The sequence below is a fragment of the Aquarana catesbeiana genome, linkage group LG01 (assembly GCF_042186555.1).
Source record: "Aquarana catesbeiana isolate 2022-GZ linkage group LG01, ASM4218655v1, whole genome shotgun sequence".
In the NCBI taxonomy this organism is placed as follows: domain Eukaryota; kingdom Metazoa; phylum Chordata; class Amphibia; order Anura; family Ranidae; genus Aquarana; species Aquarana catesbeiana.
The window spans coordinates 877041049-877061939 of record NC_133324.1 but is presented as its reverse complement, the minus strand read 5'-3'; the positions used below and the strand labels follow the sequence as shown (position 1 = coordinate 877061939).

The 20891-nt window shown below is 40.2% G+C and overlaps 1 protein-coding gene across 2 annotated transcripts in view; it reads right to left on the bottom strand.

The window, feature by feature from the left end:
• Positions 1-477: 477 nt before the first annotated feature.
• The window catches only part of STK32B (serine/threonine kinase 32B), a 335065-nt gene continuing 314651 nt past the window's right edge, over positions 478-20891 (bottom strand). For both annotated transcript variants that reach the window (XM_073610257.1, XM_073610249.1), the window contains one exon: positions 478-6911. In XM_073610257.1, the coding sequence (XP_073466358.1) occupies positions 6767-6911 (145 nt within the window). In that variant the 3' untranslated portion in view covers positions 478-6766. The remainder of the gene's footprint in view (positions 6912-20891) is intronic.

Below are 20891 nucleotides of genomic sequence, written 5' to 3'. Positions count from 1 at the left end.
AGTTTATTGGATTTTTTTTATAACAAAAAGTAGAAAATATCATTTTTTTTCAAAATTTTCGGTCTTTTTCCGTTTATAGCGCAAAAAATAAAAACCGCAGAGGTGATCAAATACCATCAAAAGAAAGCTCTATTTGTGGGAAGAAAGGGACGCAAATTTCGTTTGGGTACAGCATTGCATGACCGCGCAATTAGCAGTTAAAGCGACGCAGTGCCAAATTGGAAAAAGACCTCTGGTCCTTAGGCAGCATAATGGTCCGGGGCTCAAGTGGTTAAAGTGACATAGGACCAGTTGTGCATATATTAGGTTGGTCAAAATCTTTTGCATCCTATTTTATATATAATATTCTTGGAAATCAAATAGTGACTGTGGCAATTTATTTGGCATCCTGACTTACAGATTGCTAGCCAAGGATCTCAAAAGAATGCAAGAATTAATTTAGTGCATGTAAACAGAATGACAAACTAAGTACAAATGTTGAGCAGTAAACAGTTTATTTGACCAAAACTCTGAAATCGAGTTTTGTGCATTGTGCTTTTCTTCTGTACAGAATTATACATGGATCACTTATGTTCTGGCTAAATAAAAAGCATGCTTTAATATACTACAACACATTATTATTATTAATATTATTACATGGGCAGTCTACTGTGATGAAACAATGAAAAGAAAATACTTGTATGAAATTATGATACAAATAATAAATGGTGAAATAATTAAAAAATAGCTTTTGTATATAAATAAAAAATATTTTATATAAAATAAAGATACAAAATGATACAATAAATATAGAAAAGCTTGTAAAGAAATTAGTGCCTCTATTGAGAAATCTAAAGTCATTTAAAAATTTGGAACAATTAAAACAATATTTGACAGGTGGGTGACATCACATATCAAAATACGGTAAACACATAACAAGCGTAAACATAGTAGGCCTCTCCAATAAGAAGTGGAGAAAATAGGAAGAGAAAGTGTTGCTTGTAGTGACCAATCAGATGTAAGTTTTCATTCTGACATTTAAAAGAATTACTGTTGGTATCTAATCGCTGTGGCCAACACCTTTGCTTTATTAGAGCTACCCAAGGATCATGGGGCAAAATCTATATATTTACGTGTTCCCTATTATCTGTTATAAACTCTTCCTAAGACATGATTATTCACTGGGATGCTAAGTGCAAATAAAAAGTTAATATTATAAACTGAGCTCTGGTCAAAAATACACAGAAATATAAGGACGTTAGTTGGTTTTAAGGGTTGTCATAGATACTTGTATAATTAAATCATTGTCTCTGGCAGGTTTCAGCGTGCCCAATTCCAGATAAGAGTCAAGGCTTATTGTCCCTCTTGTTGAACTTTATGAATTAAGGGCTACAGATCACTGAACAGCCCCTCTCTATGCACAAGTGAAAAGAGCTTACGTGTTTTATGAAGAACATTTTTAATATGTCCCTGTTCCTCATTCTATATAAATATAGGAAAGACATATCTGTTGTAAAAAAAGTGCAGCGCTACAGTATTTCAATCATAAAGTGCCACATACAAAACAAAATACATGAATTTAAAAATTTCATAAATGCAGTATGTGACCTTGTTATAATAGGTTATTAATAACCATCCCAAAACAATCCATAAAGTGCAACATGTGTCCAAAAAATTTGGAAATCATTTACTGAAGATATATTCACAAGTGATAATACACTCTATATGAATATTCTCAATTTATAATACACTAGTGACAAAAGTGCTTTCATGCATAAACGTGCCTCCGGTGCAGTCCCCTTCACCAATATGCACTCACCAAAATGCCATTGGTAAATGACATATCACCTGAACAACCTTTTGAGGATTCCCAGCAACCATCCACCATGGCATAACATCAGAATAGCCTTTTTAAGGGTTCCCCACAATCATCTGGTGGCTCTTCCACAGAGTCAATAATTCCTTGCATCAAACCTGATCAGAAGGGTGCTCACCACACAGAAACCAAGGAGAAGTTTGCAATGTAGTAGTTTAATATAAAATACGGATAAACAATTTAAAATAAAGGATGTACATCCAAAAAAAAAACACATAAGATAGAGAAGATTGGTATACCGCAAAATGGTGGTGCCCAGAGGACTACAACAAAATAGCACCGGCTCATAGTTTAGTAGGGAATCCTCAAAAGGTTGTTCTGATGACATGCTGTTTACCAATGGCATTCTGGTGAGTGCATATTGGTTAAGGGGAATGCACTGGAGGCACTTTTATGCATTGAAGTACTTTTTATCACTTTCTAGAGTGTATTATCACTTGTGAATATGCCTTCAGTGGATGATTTCCAAATTTTTTGGACATGTTTTGCAATTTATGAATTGTTTTGGGACTGTTATTAATAACCCAATATAACAAAGTCACATACTGTATTTATGACATTTTGAAATTCATGTATTTATGAAATATTGTTTAAATGTGGCAATTTATGACTGAAATACTGTAGCGCTGCACTTCTTACAACAGATTTGCAATTTAGGGTTGATCACCGTTTTTACATTTTTTTCATAGGAAAGACATAGTTTGTTTCTTTGACCTCATAGGCCCAGGAACAGTTATATTCACTGTAGTTATTTCTTAGAACGTCCTTCCTTAACACATTTTCCCTAGAAAAAAAATAAAAAATAATGAACCACTTATGTAAAAAATAAACTATGTATACCCTTTGATGATCTGTAAAACATTGCCTTCGACAACAAAGCCAATTCTCTTTTCAGGGGTGTACCTACAGATGTAGGAACCCTGGGGCAAATTTCATACCAGAGAACCCCTTTTCTCATTTTCAAAGCACATCTAGTGCAGTAAGACATCCCTTACATTTGGTCTTGTGATCTGATGTCTTATGAACAAGAAAGCAAGGGACACATCACCGCATTGACCCTGTAGATTCCTGCAGTAGAGGATCTAGCATATCAGGTTTCATACTCATTAATTAAGTATGTGTACAAAATGGGACTCTAAAGGGGCTCAGGGGCTCTGTGGTTAGGAAACTGTGGTTAGGTCCCCTTTGGTGTGGGGTGCCCCGCTCCAGCTGCACCTGCTGTAATTTTGGTTCCATCACTGCTGAAATCATAGTTAATGTACAAATTACAAAATGAAAATGACAATCTGGCTTCTACAGGCAACACAGTGCTTCCTACTTGAGGCTCAATATTACTTTAAGAAAGTGAGGACACTGTATTAAAAAAACCTTTTACCAATGTCCATTGTCACAGTATCAGTTCCTAAGCTGTTGTTGTAAATTAACAGAAGAGAATATCCAAAGTGCAGGATAGGTGGTTTTGGTGATTTATATACATACATAAAGACACACGCTTAAGATTATACATAAAAGGAGCCAAACTCGCAAATGTGTGACTCCATGTAGACTTAACAACACTAAGTACAGAACAATGATACAGTATGTACTGTATATATCTCACAATGTGGCATTTCTACAGTCCAATAGTTTTATATGGCACAGCTGCAAAATGGAGGAGACAAAAACTGTCCTTCAAAAGAATTAATCCTGGAATGATTGTATACAAAACAACTTTAAAGTTTTATCAGACACCGAATGAGCTAATAAAAGAACCATCTATTAAAAGCACATTGAGAGTTCTTGAGAAATCCATATAATCCCTGCCAGTATCTTATTAATCACACAGGAATGAGATTGTTACTGAACTAGCCAAGATAAGACAAAAGTTAAGTTTGTAGGTTTGAGAGGGCATAAACGGAGGAGCTCTGAAAAATGAAGACTTTAACATACATCACAGTGCCCGTGTCATACAACAGAAGGAAGTATAGTAGGTGGCATCCCAAAACACAAGAACATTTATTTGTATGTTGTTGCTAGGTAAAATAAATTTTTGGCTTTGTTAGTAAGTATTAATTACAGAAGGCTTACTTGTTTGTAAAACCCAGGTAGGTTTCTAGGACAATTTTGACTATTATTTAAAGTAAAGGCATCCATTACTCTTTTTGCAAGCCCTACCCAAAATTCCCCTTGTACATTATATGCCCATTTCATGGGACTTTTGATAAGTTTAGCAAACAAACCATTGTGAGGATTGGGCTCTACTTATTACTGGCAACAAGTACTAAATGTAGAACTAAGCTCTCACAAAAGAATACTTTGTTTTGTAGAGCAAAAATAGTTTCCTCCTTACAATATCCATGTTTTTTCCTAAATTTTGCACAGTATGGCACTACATAATTATGTCATGCCATTACAATTTCTTCTGTGTGTCCAGGGTGGCTTGATGATGAGTCTCTGGGGGGAAAATCCACCTAGAGTGGTAAGTCTCAGACATTGTACTGCAAGGTCCATTTTAAAGTAACTGTAATTAGTCCCTTATTAGATATAGCCTGACTACTGTATCATTGTGTTTTAAATAAGTACTCATATTATCTACAGGCACCACATTTGTCCATTGTAAAAAATCTAGGGGCCTTTGTCAATGGTATCAGTTTGAGGCACTTCTGTAATCATTCAGAATTCATTGACAGGTGTATTCCACCTGTAGTTGACCTCCTTCTGGCCTGTGTATAACATGCTTTAGCAGACCTGTAGGGGAATGCAAGACCTGCTTGAAGTACACGAAAGCTTATTGACTCAGGCCATAAAAAAAAATTCCAATGGATAAATATGGATAGATATTTACTGAAGAGATATTTACTGAATAAGTTAGGCAGGAACACAAATGTTTTCCCTTGAATGAATGTCATGACCCACTACAATACTCATCCAACCTTGACAGCAGTGCATGCACAGTACTTTGATCCTTTCCTCTGCTCTATAACAAGTTAAAAAAATCTCCCAGTGAAATAATTTGCACCTGTAACCTCTGAGGAAGATCATTATCACTGCTCATTAATCAGAAGCAATGCTCCTGCCTGTGAGCAACCTCAATACTTCTTATCTCACAATTATTAGTTAAAGCTTAGTGTGTCTAGATCTAGCCTGCTTGGAATTCAGCCTTCATCCTGTTTCCTTGCTTGCCTGTGACTAGGAGTGTGATAACAATGCCATCAACATACACACGCTGTTACTGACAGCCTGTGTTATGATGGTTTGTCAGGCAAATTAAACATTTCTGCCCTTATTAGTCCTAATGAATTTGTTCAAGTAGATGAGTTGACATTCTGTGTCAGTCTTGTCTCACTTGCGCTTCACAATGGAATTAATGTTCTATATTATATAATGTTGAACAGAATAATGACAAAAGGCTTCCTTTAAGATACTGTAGAAGAAACCTACACAGTGATCATCCTAAAACTGTGGGTCCCTCTTACTTGATTAAATTGCCCCTGGTTCTAAACACAGATGCCTCCAGTTTTTTTGCAGGAATCTATGGCTCCCAAATCTCCATCATGGGGACTTTCTTTTGCATCCCAATCTGCATGCCCTTCTTTCATCCTTTGTTGTCCTTCGTTTTGGTCTATTTTATAGACCTTTACATAAAAGGTATTATTTAACTACCAAAAGTGGTTTACTGCACTAAACCTTTCATCCAGCCTCCACATTTTTGCATTTGTTTTTTTTTTAAAGATTGGATGAGGTGGAGAGGCAAGGTGGTGACATTACATTCTCCAACTCGTACAATCAAAGAACACTTTGCATTCACTAAGACAATGCAAAGTGTTCTCTGAATGGCATCTTTGCAGAACAAGCAACTCCCTGTATTCAGTAAGCAGCAAGATAGCCGCTTAGCATGGGACCCTTAGGCTTGTGGCAATCACTATAGTAGCAGTGCAAATTGCAGTGATTTTCAGCTGCCATGGGGATTGGCTAGGTATAGCACATACATACTTACATTGTTCCAAGCTGGATGTAACTAGGCAAAAATATCCATACCTAAACTTTAGGTTTAATTAATTATTTTTTGTACATCAATTCTTGGGTTTCCTGGGTTCAGGGAAGGGGTGTCATTTGCTGATATGGCCATGTTCTGGCTTGCTGTTTTCTTGCACGTTGTGATTTCCTATTGGCAGTGGCACCAATGTGATGACTGGTTTACTGGGCAAATACAAAAGCTCAGGGTGCAAGAGCATAACCATGCTGGCTCTTGTAGTCTTTTACACCCAAAATGGGTTCTAGGTAATCTAGGGTGCTTTGAAAATAATTTGCAGATGAGAGCATAGACCAGAAGGTGTCTGCTACAGAACTGGAGCTACTTTGCATGGCAACATGAGCCCACAGATTTGCTTTAAGAAATTTTATATAAAGATCCAATACACCTAAATTCCACTTGATTTCTTATCCAGTAACCCCACTGGAGAACACTTTAGCCTCTGATGAGCCATCTTTAGCCTAAAATATTTTATAATAACAGAGAAAAGGAGGCTACACTCTGTTTTTGAACTAATATAAAGCCAAATACCTGAAGTTCCTTTTTTTTTTTTTTTTTACAGAAACTGGATATTGGAGCTTTCTTTGCATAAAAATAATCTAGATTTTTCAATTTCTGCATAAGCACTGCCTTAATATTCAGAAATGTTAAAAAATAAATTAGAATAAGTTCAAGTTTTATCCCAGGACACATGAAAATTTTGACTTTTATGCTTGTTACGGTTTGACATTTGGAGTTCTTATTTTAAAGAAGGAATCTTAGTGCCACCCATAAGCAAACTCATTTAAGAGTTCTGCTTAAATACTTGGTAATAATTCACATTTTGAAGAGCAGTCCATGTTTCTGAGTAAAGGCATGCATACGGGCTCCTTAACTGTCTGTATATTGTAATCTGTCAACTAGCTGCTACAGCCTCTTGTGCAGCCATGTACCAAGATGTTGTTATTTGTTGTGTGTCCATCTTGAGGCTTTATGTGTTGCTGGCTATGTGCTCTGCTGTCTGTGCTGGAAGCTTGTCCATCTTGCTCTGGTTGGTGCTTCAGCCTAGATAAAAGGTAACATAAATAAGATAAATCAGCATATTTATTTTCAAAATGAAAATAAAAAATATGTATGTTAATCAGGTAATCGAGTATTTATCACCTGCAGCCAATACATTGTGAGCTCCAAGCAAGATCAACAGCTTTTGTAGCTTAATTTCATTACTGCAGAACAGGAAAGATCAGAATACACAGACTGCTGAATAATTTAGAGAGACAGATCTGGATAGTGTATACAGTTTTACACAGGCCACCAAAAGGCAAACAGCCAGTACTTGGCTCACTTACTGGGAAGCATAGCACACACTTCAATCTGGGAAATAATTATATAGGTTGTTGTTGTTGTTCAGTTGTTTCATCGTGTCCGACTCTTCGTGAACTCATGGACCATAGCGAGCCAGGCTTTTCTGTCCCCCACTGCCTCCCGGAGCGTGCTTAAGTTAATGTTCATTGTTTCAATGATGCTATCTATCCATCTTGTTTTTTGTTGTCATCTCCTCCTTTTTCCTTCCATGTTTACCAGCATTAGGGCCTTTTCCAATGAGTCCTCTCTTCGCATAAGGTGGCCAAGCTATTCGAGTTTCAGCTTCAGGATCTGTCCTTCTAGTGAATAGTCAGGGTTAATTTCCTTCAAGATTGACTGGTTTGATCTCCTTGCTGTCCAAGGGACTTTCAAGAGTCTTCTCCAATACCATAGTTCAAAAGCATCAATTCTTCGGCATCAGCCTTCCTTATGGTCCAACTCTCACAGCCATAGGTTACTACTGGGAATACCATAGCTTTGACTATATGATACTTATAATTATACAATTATAATTATACAGGTAGGTTTTTGTTAAAAAGATTTTAACAGCTTTTTAAAGTTGAATGGGGAATACTGGTTACGTTGATAGAACATTGTCTACTTTAATATTGAGAAATATACAACTTGAGGTTTTACATTTTCTGTAATAAATAAATGCCTTTGATGAATAGAAATGACCGAATCAATGTATGATTTTGCCATGGATCAAATACTTTACAGGTAAGTCATGATTCAATGATTTGCTTAAATATGTGCGTGTTGTGCTAACTGCAGTCTATCATAAGAATCATTTTATCCTGCAACTGGGAGTAATGATTTGTACAATCTGCAGAGGTTCATGCAGACAGAAGTGCATTCAAGTAAGATGGTTTACTGTGATTCACTCCTAAAGCATCAGTTTCATGGATCCGCTAGATTAGTGACTGGGTTCACCAAGTGAAAAGACTATGTGGGCCCTTTCCTGGCATTAAAATTACACAGCCTGTATGTCATATGGTGAGAAGACAATTTTCCTATCACGTGTTGTTTTAATTATGATCATATAGGTAAGAGAAAAGGGCAATCTTGGATCCTGCTCCTCTAAAGCATGTTATATGACACAGTGCTTGTGTCCTGCCAGTTGTTCCCCTCCCCTCTGTAAACTGAGCTCGGTAATCATGGCTTCTGAGCCCTGACACCGTGGTCAGTTTGCGTGCCTCCGTCATCCGCAGCCCTGCTGTCTCTCCTCTGTGCTCTTGTGTCCTCTTCCCCCCTCCCCTTCCTGCATGTCGGTTACTGTGTTAGGGTCCGCACCTGCCCCCCCCCCGCTCCCCCTGCTGCTGCTGTAATAACATCATGTACTTTATATAATTCGCTCTACCTTATAATGAAATGCCCCCCTGTGTGTGTGTTGTATAAATAAAAAGCTGCATATACCTATACTATATCTGTGAATGCTGATCAGCAGTCATGTGATGTGCCAGCTCTCTCCAGCTCTCTCCTCCTCTCCTCTTCCCCTCCAGACTGATGGGGAATCTCAGCCCCTCCCGCTGCATCTGTCAGATGCAGAGAGGAGAGATGCAGTGCGTCACGTGACAGATGATCAGCGCTCACAAATAAGGTATATACAGCTTTTTTTTTTATACAACACATACACAGGGGGGACATATCATTAGGCAGAGTGGATTATATAAAGTACATGATGTGGGTTAACAAACCCTTTAAGCAAAGATCCTCTGATTCAATTCTGTTTTGTGCTTCAATTTAGTATTGGTGTTCCAAATCATAAACAAGGTAGAGATTGGTTCAGACTACCTGCTAGCTCTAAAAGGAGACGTATTAAAAACTGCCTGCATGGTTACATTATTGCTTCTGCACACCGTGTGCATGACGGATGACTTTGCGATAGGAAGTGGGCCACCCTTTGATTTTGCGGGCATAGCCACGATCAGCAGGCTATAAATGTAGCGAGGCATGCAGGGCCAGTGGCCCACAGCTTGCGATCCACGCTAAACTGGACACAAAGGCAACTAGAGCTGCCTGTCCTGTAGGCACTATGGGTGGTAAGACTTATATTAGGATTTTTTAAATAGAGATCTATTGTTACCTTTGAATTGCATTATATTGTAGTGATGAACCCATTCAATGTTATCCTATGTGTCCATGTACACAGTCTCGTTTTTTTGCGTTTTTAGGCAGTTGTGTTTAACCTCGCTTTTCCAGAAGCAAATGGGTTCAGACGCAAACGTTTTCCACGTTCAGACGCCAAATGCAGCTAAACGCGGCTAAACGCGGGTACCGCGTTTAGCCGTGTTTGCGTTTATGAGTTTTTAAAGGAACATTTTACAACCCAAATTGGGGCCCCATATCTTGGGGCCACTTGGTGCTAGGAACCCCAAATGTGGTGTGCAAACACAGAGGACCTAGCACTACAACATATCCACATTTGCAGTTCCTAGCACCAAGTGGCCCCGAGATATGGGGCCCCAAAGTCAAGTCACAAAATGTCATTCTCTGCTGCCGAAAAAATGCTTGACATTTTGCGATCCGAATTTGGGGCCCCATATCTCAGGGCCACTTGGTGCAAGAAACCCCAAATTTGGTGTGCTAACACAGTTGGACTAACATTATAACATATCTAAATTTGGGGTTCCTACTAAGTGGCCCCGAGATATGGGGCCCCAAATTCGAGTCACAAAATGTCATTCTCTACTGCAGAAAAATGCTTGACATTTTGTGACCCGAATTTGGGGCCCCATATCTCGGGGCCACTTGGTGCAAGGAACCCCAAATTTGGTGTGCTAACACAGTTGGACCTGACACTACAACATATACAAATTTGGGGTTCCTAGCATCAAGTGACCCCAAGATATGGGGCCCCAAAGTCAGGTCAGAAAATGTCATTCTCTGCTGCAGAAGTGCTTGACATTTTGCGACCCCATTTTGGGGCTCTGTATCTCAGGGCCACTTGGTGCTAGGAACCCTAAATTTGTATATATTGTAGTGTTAGGTCCACCAAATTTGGGGTTCCTATCACCAAGTGGCCCCAAGATATGGGGCCCCAAAGTTGGGTCGCAAAATGTCATTCTCTGCTCTGCAGACGCTTCTAGACGTAAAACGCGGCTAAACGTGGCATGCAAACGCGGCAAAACTGGCATTTCTAAACGTTGCTTTCAGCTTTTAAAAACATGTGTTCAGCAGAGTTTGCACCAGCGTCTCGTGTGCATGAGGCCTTACAACAGATTGCAAGCGGGCAAGTTATTATTGCAAAAGAGACATGCAATGTCTGTTCTGTAATGAAATACACCTACCTCCTCTGCTTGCAGTCTTTAGAAGCATATAAACTTAGATGCTCATGCACAGCTTAGCTTGCGTCGTTGGCATATCCCTGTGGTACCAGGATGACAGACTCCTGCACATGCTCAGGAGTTAGTCATCACGCGTCAGCCAATGGCGATACATGAAAACCAACACCCAGACAGAAGATACCAGCCCCACTGAGGGACCCAGATTGTTAGAGAGAGGAATAAGTATAGTGCCTGTAATTATGCTTGTTTGGCTGGGCTGCTCCTATGGGTCACAGGAGTGCAATTCATTTTGCACTCCTGTGACCCTTTTTCAGCAGAGAGCGGACTGAAGTCAGCTCTCTGCTGACGTCACAGAAGTCAGTCCAGGCACTGTGTCATCATGACAATAAAGTCTGGATCCGCCAGGTGCCTGGACTGACACCCATCTCAGCCTCTCAGCCAGCTGCTGAGAGGCTGACATGACCGCTCCTTGCCCCTCCACAACTCTGCATTCCAGTGAGCGTGGAGGAACAGAGCGGAGAGCTGCTGACTATCAATCCGCAGCTCTGCGCTCTGCTCCTGCTTGGGGAGCTGTGAGAACCGAACCATCGACAACGTTCGATCGCTTGGTTCTCAGTGTATAGTCGACGGGGGACAGATGCAGCATCGGACCGATGCGGCATCCACCTAGGTAAGTATGATGGAGGAAAAACCCCCAAACCCATACTTCTCTTTTAAGACAATGCTTAAAACATTGGATAGGTATATATATATATATATATATATATATATATATATATATATATATATATATATATATACAGTGGATAGAAAAAGTCTACACACCCCTGTTAAAATGTCAGGTTTCTATGATGTAAAAAAATCAAAGATAAATAATTTCAGAACTTTTTTTTATGACCAATAAACTGTGCAACTCAGTTGAAAAACAAACTGAAATCTTTTGGGGGTGGGGGAGTAAAAATATAAAAAATAAAATAATATGGTTGCATAAGTGTGCACACCCTCTTATAACTGGGGATGTAGCCGTGTTCAGAATTAAGCAATCACATTCAAACTCATGTTAAATAGGAGTCAGTACACACCTGCCATTATTTAAATTGCTTCTGTTAAAGTTCAGCTGTTCTAGTAGGTCTTTTCTGACATTTTCTTAGTCGCATCCTACAGCAAAAGCCATGGTCCGCAGAGAGCTTTCAAAGCATCAGAGGGATCTCATTGTTAAAAGGCATCAGTCAGGAGAAGGGTACAAAAGAATTTCCAAGGCATTAATTATACCGTGGAACACAGTGAAGACAGTCATCATCAAGTGGAGAAAATATGGCACAACAGTGACAATACCAAGAACTGGACGTCCCTCCAAAATTGATGAAAAGAAGAGAAGAAAACTGGTCAGGGAGGCTTCCAAGAGGACTACAGCAACATTAAAGGAGCTACAGGAATATTTGGCAAGTATTGGCTGTGTGGTACATGTGACAACAATCTCCTGTATTCTTCATATGTCTGGGCTATGGGGTAGAGTGGCAAAATGGAAGCCTTTACTTACAAAGAAAAAAATCCAAGCCTAGCTAAATTTTGCAAAAACACATCTGAAGTCTCCCAATAGCATGTGGGAAAATGTGTTATGGTCTGAAGAATCCAAGTTTGAACTTTTTTGCCATAATTCCAAAAGATATGTTTGGCCCAAAAAATACACTGCACATCACCAAAAGAACACCATACTCACCGTGAAGCATGGTGGTGGCAGCATCATGCTTTGGGGCTGTTTTTCTTCAGCTGGAACAGGGGCCTTAGTCAAAGTAGAGGGAATTTTTAACAGTTCCAAATACCAGTCAATATTGGCACAAGACCTTCAGGCTTCTGCTAGAAAGCTGAACATGAAGAGGAACTTCATCTTTTAGCATGACAACGACCCAAAGCATACATCCAAATCAACAAAGGAATGGCTTCACCAGAAGAAGATTAAAGTTTTGGAATGGTCCAGCCAGAGTCCAGACCTGAATCCGATTGAAAATCTGTGGGGTGATCTGAAGAGGGCTGTGCACAGGAGATGTGCTCACAATCTGACAGATTTGGAGTGTTTTTGCAAAGAAGAGTGGGCAAATATTGCCAAGTCAAGATGTGCCATGCTGATAGACTCATACCCAAAAAGACTGAGTACTGTAATAAAATCAAAAGGAGCTTGAACAAAGTATTAGTTTAAGGGTGTGCACACTTATGCCCCGTACACACGGTCGGATTTTCAGACGGAAAATGTGTGATAGGACCTTGTTGTCGGAAATTCCGACCGTGTGTAGGCTCCATCACACATTTTCCATCGGATTTTCCGACACACAAAGTTTGAGAGCAGGATATAAAATTTTTTAGGAGTTTAAGATGGGATGTTGTCCCACAAGATGGGCTCGACGACCCCGAGTCGATGAAAGAGTGGTATGAATTTTTTACCACCATGGGGTTCAAACTGCAGGATTTGGTAATTGCACGGAAACGCAAGAAGATGGCCCTAATAGAGGCTAGAATTAATGATTTAAAGTTACAACTTGAACCCTTAAAGGATACACAACAAGTTATAGATTTTAACACCCGGATTAAAAAGAAGCTTGAGAAAGTTGACAGGGAGACACAGAAAAAGAAAACTAAGAAATTTCACAGAGATCTGGGAGATTTTAGATCTGAATCTGTGTATCTATGGCAACAAACTAAAACTTCAGAAAATACGGTAAAAAATAGGGAAGGGTTTCAAACTGAACGGTCAGAGGGTGCTCAGGCTGTTACAGCCCCCCCTACCCCCAGGATGGGTGATATGAGAAGGGGTGATGGTTATAGTCGACAATCGAGAGACTCGTCTACCCCTGCCATGAATAATTCTGGTTATGGGGGGATGAATGGGGGTAGAAAAGGTCCCATGAGTTACTATGCACCTCCTGATACTCATTACCAGGTCCCTATGTATAATAGATTTGATCCTTTGAGGGGTAATGCTGTTGGAGATGGGTCTCAGTCTCCCCGACCTTTTTTAGGGAGAGGGAGGGGATGGCAGAAACGAGGCAGGGGGCATCCCCAGCACAGAGGGAGACCGCCATCACGTCCACAGCAGGGACATTACTATCAGGAACCCCAGTGGAGGGAACAGCCACAATGGGAGAGGAATTATGCCAGCTATCTCGGACAGAGGAGAGAAGAACAAGGGGATGTAGGGCTGGACGAAGGGTCCAGAAAAAGAAGGAGAGAGCAGGATTAGGGGGCATTTTCAATTTAAGTGATGCTATTTTAAATCACAAAGAGATTAATATCCTACATTTAGGTTTGAAGTGCGGGCTTAAGAGGCCAATTAACAAATTTGATGTTTTTATTGATGTGCACAAATACATTAGGAAGGTAAATATAAAAAAGTACTTTTTAAATAAAAACTCTCAACCTGTGAGCACTTTAGCCTCGGTGCCCGTAGACAGTGGACTTAGGAATAAGTCCCTTTTCAACCCAGCAAACGGAGCAAATCAGCAAATTGAGGTGTTTAAGGGGCTAGTGATACGAGACTTGGAATTATTGGCCCCCAAAAGAAATGTGAATCCGCAACATGTGTTAGATGGTATAACTATGCTTGAAGAAAGGAAAGATGTGGTTATCAGACCCGCTGATAAAGGGGGAGGGGTGGTAATTTTAAATAAGGAATTTTACCATAACCAGCTGATTGAAATGTTGAGTGATAGGGATACTTATGTGAAATTAGACAAGGACCCGACTGTACAATATACCAAGAATTTGAGGTGTCTTGTTGATATGGGTTATTCAACGGGTGTATTATCAAGTCGAGAAAAGAAATACCTTTTACCAAGCAGTAGTAGAATCCCTACAATTTATACTCTTCCTAAGATACATAAGGATACACAGAACCCTCCGGGGAGGCCAATCGTTAACGGGATTGGGTCTATCACGTCCCGGATGGGCCAATACCTGGATCGGTTTTTGCAAGATAGTGTTAAATGCACTAAGGCATTTCTCAGAGATACCAAAAGTCTTTTACAGATTCTGCAACAAATCAATTTAACAGATAGACAAGAAGTGTATTTGGTCACGGCAGATGTGGCATCCTTATATTCAATTATTCAACATGATGATGCCCTCCTAGCCCTGAATTGGGCTATAAGCCAGCGTGATGATTTACCACACAATCAAAAAGTCTTTATACGGAATGCCCTGGATTTTTGCTTAAGCCACAACTTTTTTTGGTATAACCAATGTAGGGGCGTTGCTATGGGGGCAAAATTTGCCCCTAGTATAGCAAATTTATTTATGGGAGAATGGGAGGACAAAGTGATTTTTTCAGTCGCCCGTTCCCAGCTCCTAGTATATAAAAGATATATTGATGACCTATTTTTTATTTGGGAAGGATCCTTGGACTCTCTACAGAAGTTCTTGAGTGAATTAAATTCAAATACGAAAAATATAAAACTGACCAGTGAATATAGCCAAAGTGAGATTCACTTTTTAGATGTCACTATCTTTAGGCAAGGTAGTAGCCTGGGAACAAGGGTGTATTTTAAACCGACTGATTCTAACAGCTATCTACCCATTAGCAGTGGTCATCACCCTATGTGGCTCAGAAACATCCCTAAGGGCCAACTTGCCAGAGTAAAAAGGAATTGCTCGAATGAAGGGGACTATATATCACAGGCTCAAATTATCAAGAAGAGGTTCATTGAGAAAGGCTACTCTGTGGAGGTATTGGATGCTACAATCCAGGAAGTGGCCTTGTTATCCAGAGATTCTCTTTTGAATGAAGCCCGTATCAATTTGAATAATGATAGCCAAGAGTGGAGCTTTATCTCGGGCTTTCATTCTCAATATAGAGAGGTAGAAAACATCTTCTCCACCCATTGGCATGTGTTGCTAATGGATAAAGTTTTACATTCAGTACTGCCCCCAAAACCAGGTTTTATCTAGAAAGGCATTGAGCTTTTCGGATAAAATAGTTAAAAAAGTGCTCGATCCCCCTGCAAGACCTCCCACTTTTTGGGAGAGAGATGGTTTTTTCTGTTGTAGAAGATGTCGAGCCTGTAAAGAAGTGAATAGGCCGTTGAGGGCAATTGAGAGGTTTACGTCGACGTCTAACAATAAGGAATTTACCATCAAGGAATTCATCACATGCAATACCACCCATGTGGTGTATGCGCTGCAATGTCCTTGTGGCCTTATGTATATAGGAAGAACCAAAAGACGTTTAAAAATTAGAATTGCAGAGCGCATAGCTAATATAAAGTTGGGCTTTAAGGATCACAACGTTTCGCTCCATTTTAAATTGATGCACAAATGTGACCCATCGGGTCTGAAATTTTGGGGGATAGACCATCTCAAACCTATGTGGAGGGGCTCCAATTTGGTTAGGGATCTATCTAAGAGAGAGACCCAATGGATTTTTCTGGCTGACACGTTATCGCCAAAAGGGTTAAATGTCGATTTAGACATTAACTGTTTTATAAGTGACTCTTAAGTAGTCATAGGGTTGATTTATCTGAGCTAATATTATTTACCTTCCTATTTTACCCCCCTTTTTTATTTCCTGATTGTTAGTATTTCATGGGTTTATTTTTCCCACCTTTTGTATGTAATTTTAATAATGCTATTCTAATTTTATATATGCTATTCTACAAAAATTTTTTTAATGTAGTTCATTTTGTGGGAACTTTTTTATGAAACTCTCAGTAGTGGGTTCTATTTAATTTTGATCTGAATTTATGATATGATCCAGATTGGTTGTATATATGAGCTCTATGTATGAGATTTATGATGTGGAAGCTCAATATTAAGTATAGAATTCATATGACTCCACCTATAGGCAGTATGAGTGATTATAATACATTTGAACATTTTGTGCTATCAGATGATGATACAACATTACATATATGCTTTATATTGTTTGTCTATGTCATATGTACTGTGGCACAGTTCGAAGGCATGGATTGGATATTCGGGATTTGTGATTGTATGCTGTTTCTATTTATGGCTATCCGTATCCCCTATCTTCATCTATGACCGTGACTATTTAAGAGAAGTGCAATGTGGTTAGATTTGTCCCTCTTCCCCTCCTGTTCCTCAGTTGCGCTGACGAGACGCACACTTGTCTGTGCTCTGAGGAACGTGATTGGATGTGGAGTTGGGGGCGGTTTGCTTTTAAATCCGGCGTCTGTGTCGTGTGGTCACGCCCTCTGTTGAAGTCAGGATATGACGAAACGCGTCAGGGCGTGACCTACACGACGCCGGAAGTGACACGTGCGCTCCATCGTGGTGGACCCGGAACTAGGAAGTGACTCCTCTCTCTGTGAGCTGAGGCGGTGACCGGAGTTCCTACGCTGTGGTGCACGGTGATGTTATACTTTTGCTTGTTGACTGTATATATCTAGTACGTAGTTAGCGATGGGGGAATCTATTATGATGGATTTGTTTTAACAATAAATGGAATTACGCTATGTGCGCTCTCCTTTGTTTTTATTGTTTTGGAATCCTTCTATTCATCACTTGGAGAAAAGCGTATGTGTTTATCCCAGGATATTTGTTATTTGGAGGCTTGTGATCTACTTATCTCTGGTGAGTTTAACCCCCTGAGGGGAGTGTGTTCACATCTGGTGGAGTGGATTAATCGGTGGATGGTGCATGTTGTGACAACTTTATGATCTGCCTTGAACTACCTCTGAACCACTTCTATCACTTTATCACTTGTATGGACATTGTTCTGTGTGTAGTTGGCCACACAATTATTTAATTTTGCTCAACAGTAGCGCTGTTTCAGTATATGACTATTCCTTGTATATCAATGTATGTTACTATACTTTTGTTTACAGATATAAAATTTTCCGACAACAAAATCTGTTGTCGGAAATTCCGATTGTGTGTACACAAATCCGACGCACAAAGTGCCATGCATGCTCAGAATAAATAAAGAAATGAAAGCTATTGGCCACTGCCCCGTTTATAGTCCCGGTGTACGTGTTTTACGTCACCGCGTTTAGAACGATTGGATTTTATTTCAGTGTGTTGTTTAACTGAGTTGCACCGTTTATAGGTCACATTAAAGGTGGATAAAGTTCTGAAATGATTTATCTTTGTCTCATCACAGTAACCTGACATATATATATATATATATATATATATATATATATATATATATATATACACACACACAATATCTCACAAAAGTCAGTACACCCCTTACATTTTTGTAAATATTTTATAATATCTTTTCATGTGACAACACTAAAGAATTGACACTTTGCTACAATGTAAATTAGTGAGTGTACAGCTTGTATAACAGTGTAAATTTGCTGTCCCCTCAAAATAACTCAACACACAGCCATTAATGTCTAAACCACTGGCAACAAAAGTGAGTACACCCCTAAGTGAAAATGTCCAAATTGGGCCCAATTAGCCATTTTCCCACCCCGGTGTCATGTGACCCGTTAGTGTTACAAGGTTACAAGCCATGAATAGGGAGCAGGTGTGTTAAATTTGGTGTTATTTGGTGTTATCGCTCTCACTCTCTCATACTGGTCACTGGACTTCTATGATAACCCCACAGCGACTGTTCGGGTAAATGGATAAGACTCGGGCCAATGTCAACACAAAGTTGCAGCTTATGCTGACGACCTTTTATTCTACCAAGCCTCTTAGCTCTCTACCCTCCCTGTTACAGGAGCTGAAGCGCTATGGCACCCTGTGTAATTTTAAGGTTAATTTACAAAAATTAGAGGCCTTAGGTGTTTCCTTGTCAGATTCTACCATTTCTAACCTATGCCCCTTCTTCCCATTCAAATGGGCTGCCCGCTCAATACAATACCCAGGAACAAAAATCTCTGCAAACTTACAAGACATCTTCACCCTCAACTTCCAGCCCCTTTTATCTACGTTCACTGCTGATCTTGGGAAATGGGACTCTCTGGCCCTTTCCTGGTTCAGCCGTTGCAATATACTTAAAATGAATGCAATGCCCAGACTTCTATATTTATTGCAGGCGCTCCCATCAAGATACCCCAGACATTCTTTCACGCCGTGCGTTCACTATTCATCAGATTTATCTGGCGTGGAAAACACCCACGTCTAGGTAGAGCACTCCTACTAAGACCAAAGCTTAAAGGCGGTCTCGGATTTCCAGATCCAGCCCTATACTATACTGCGGCCCAAATCTTATGGGACTGAAAAGGTTTTTCCATTTAGCCTCATTAAGAAATTTTCCTTCCCCACTGACGCCACTTATTGGTCATCCGAATTTTCTACCTGGCCTCACTGGCCCATCCTTTCGATCGCAAGCCCCACAGGGACTCATGAGGGCCTCATCGCTCTTGCGTTCCTCCATTTGGCTAACTACGGAGAACTTGCTCTCAGGACAGGCACCACTCTCATTAGATCGTTGGAGGATCAACCAACTATCTCCTCATTTTTTTGGCTCATTGCCCAAACCAACCCACTTTGGCAGAAAGCTCCACTCTTTTGAGGAACTCTGCTTGGGTGAGGGACCGATCCAGAGGTCCTTATCAACCTCCTACAAATCCCTATTGGACCTTCACGCCACTGAAGACCCCCCATTCTTATCAAAATGGGAGAGAGACTTGCAAGTCATCTTCACAGAACCCCAAAAAGAACGCATACTCTTTTTCGCACCAAAATCATCTCTGTGCAGCAAATATCAAGAGACTGCATATAAAATAGTGACGCGCTGGTATAGAACTCCTTCCATGCTAGCTAAGATTTATCCTCTACAAACTGATCGCTGTGGGCGCTGTGGCCTACACCCAGGCACTCTATTACATATTTTCTGGGACTGCCCTGTGCTCCAAACTTTTTGGCAGCTGGTGCTTAAGCTTGTACAGAAACTCACGGACATCTCCCTTCAGGATAACCCAGCAGCGGTTCTCCTAAATCTTACTCCCCTGTCAAGGAAACGTTACCACAAATCCCTCCTCAAGCATCTCCTTAATGCTGCTCGTGCCAGCATCCCACCTCTTTGGAAGCAACAGTCTGCGCCAACGGTAGCCCAATGGTTCGCAAGGGTGAAGGACATTGAGCAAATGGAAGATCTGACCTCTGCTTTGCGAGATGAGTCAGAGGAACATAAGTCCAGATGGTTTCATTGGAACCTCTTTCGCTTCTCTGACGAGTTCCACCAATATATGAAGGATCCACTGTCTAGGATCCCCACCAACAGTTCAGCGTTATCGATCTTGGCTCCCTGGGGGCAAATGCCCCTCCCCTCCTTCAATTAATATTTTTGTTTTATTCTCTCTCTCTCTCTCTCTCTCTCAAAAAAAAGACACAAAAAGTGATGGGCACAGATGTTTGTTTACTCTGTATTAGACTTCAGCGAGTGGTATGAGTCAGATTGAATGGCGACCTTCACTCACATGCAACTGTTTTGATTGGTTGTTATACTTGATTTGTCCATTACAGTCTATATGCAATGCGAAGTTGTCTTTATGCTTGTTTCTGTGTCATATCTTTAAATAAATAAATAAATAAATAAATAAATAAATAAACTGCAAAACTGACAGCTGTCTGAATGAGGTTTGTGAGCAAAGTGGTTGAAACTAAGTGGAGTTAAAAACACAGGTGTTGTGGTGCTACTTGTTATTTGCAGAGTTTGTATTCGGTGTGACATTGTTACATATGTATGACTTTTTAAGGCCGCTTTTTAAAAAAAAACATTTCTTTTCTCTGTTCCCTGTATTGTTTTAACACCCTTGTAAAACCTTGTTATTTGTACAGTTTGTTAAAATTTGTCTTCAGCGAACTAAGGGGAGTTTAAAAAAATTGGAGTTTTGATGCAGCTTGTTATCTGTACAGTTTGAGGTTGTTCGTTTTCAGTATGATGCTGTTGAGATATGTTTTGCCCTTTTTACTGTCACTTTTTAAAACATTTTTTATTTTCGCTCTTCTCTGTAATGCTTTACCCCTTTTTTCTCACCTCACAAATCGAGGGGAGGATCTAAATAATTACAACGTGAAGTCAGGGTTACCATGCCTTCCTATGTGTGTTCCTGTTTTTCCTGTGCTCGTGCCCTCATGGTAATTGAGCCAGACAGGTGCAAAATGTTTCAATGTCTTGATGTTGCACTGTGTCCTCAGAGTGATCTGTGAGCTAAAGGTAACCAAGCTGTAAGGGGTAACATTTCCCCCCCCCCCCATTTTTAGCAAGGTTACGGCCCCCTACAGGTCAACCCACATAAAAGGCCTGACTCCAAGCCCCCGGATTGAGTCCCTAGGGAAACACTGCCAAAATGTAGCCTATTACTCTAGTGGGGCTGATGGAAGCCCAGCCTGGGTTCCTAATGGGGTTTAGAGCCAGGAAACCCTTATGGACATTTAACTGCCAGTGATGGACTTATTGCCTTTGTAGATTACTGCCAACTCT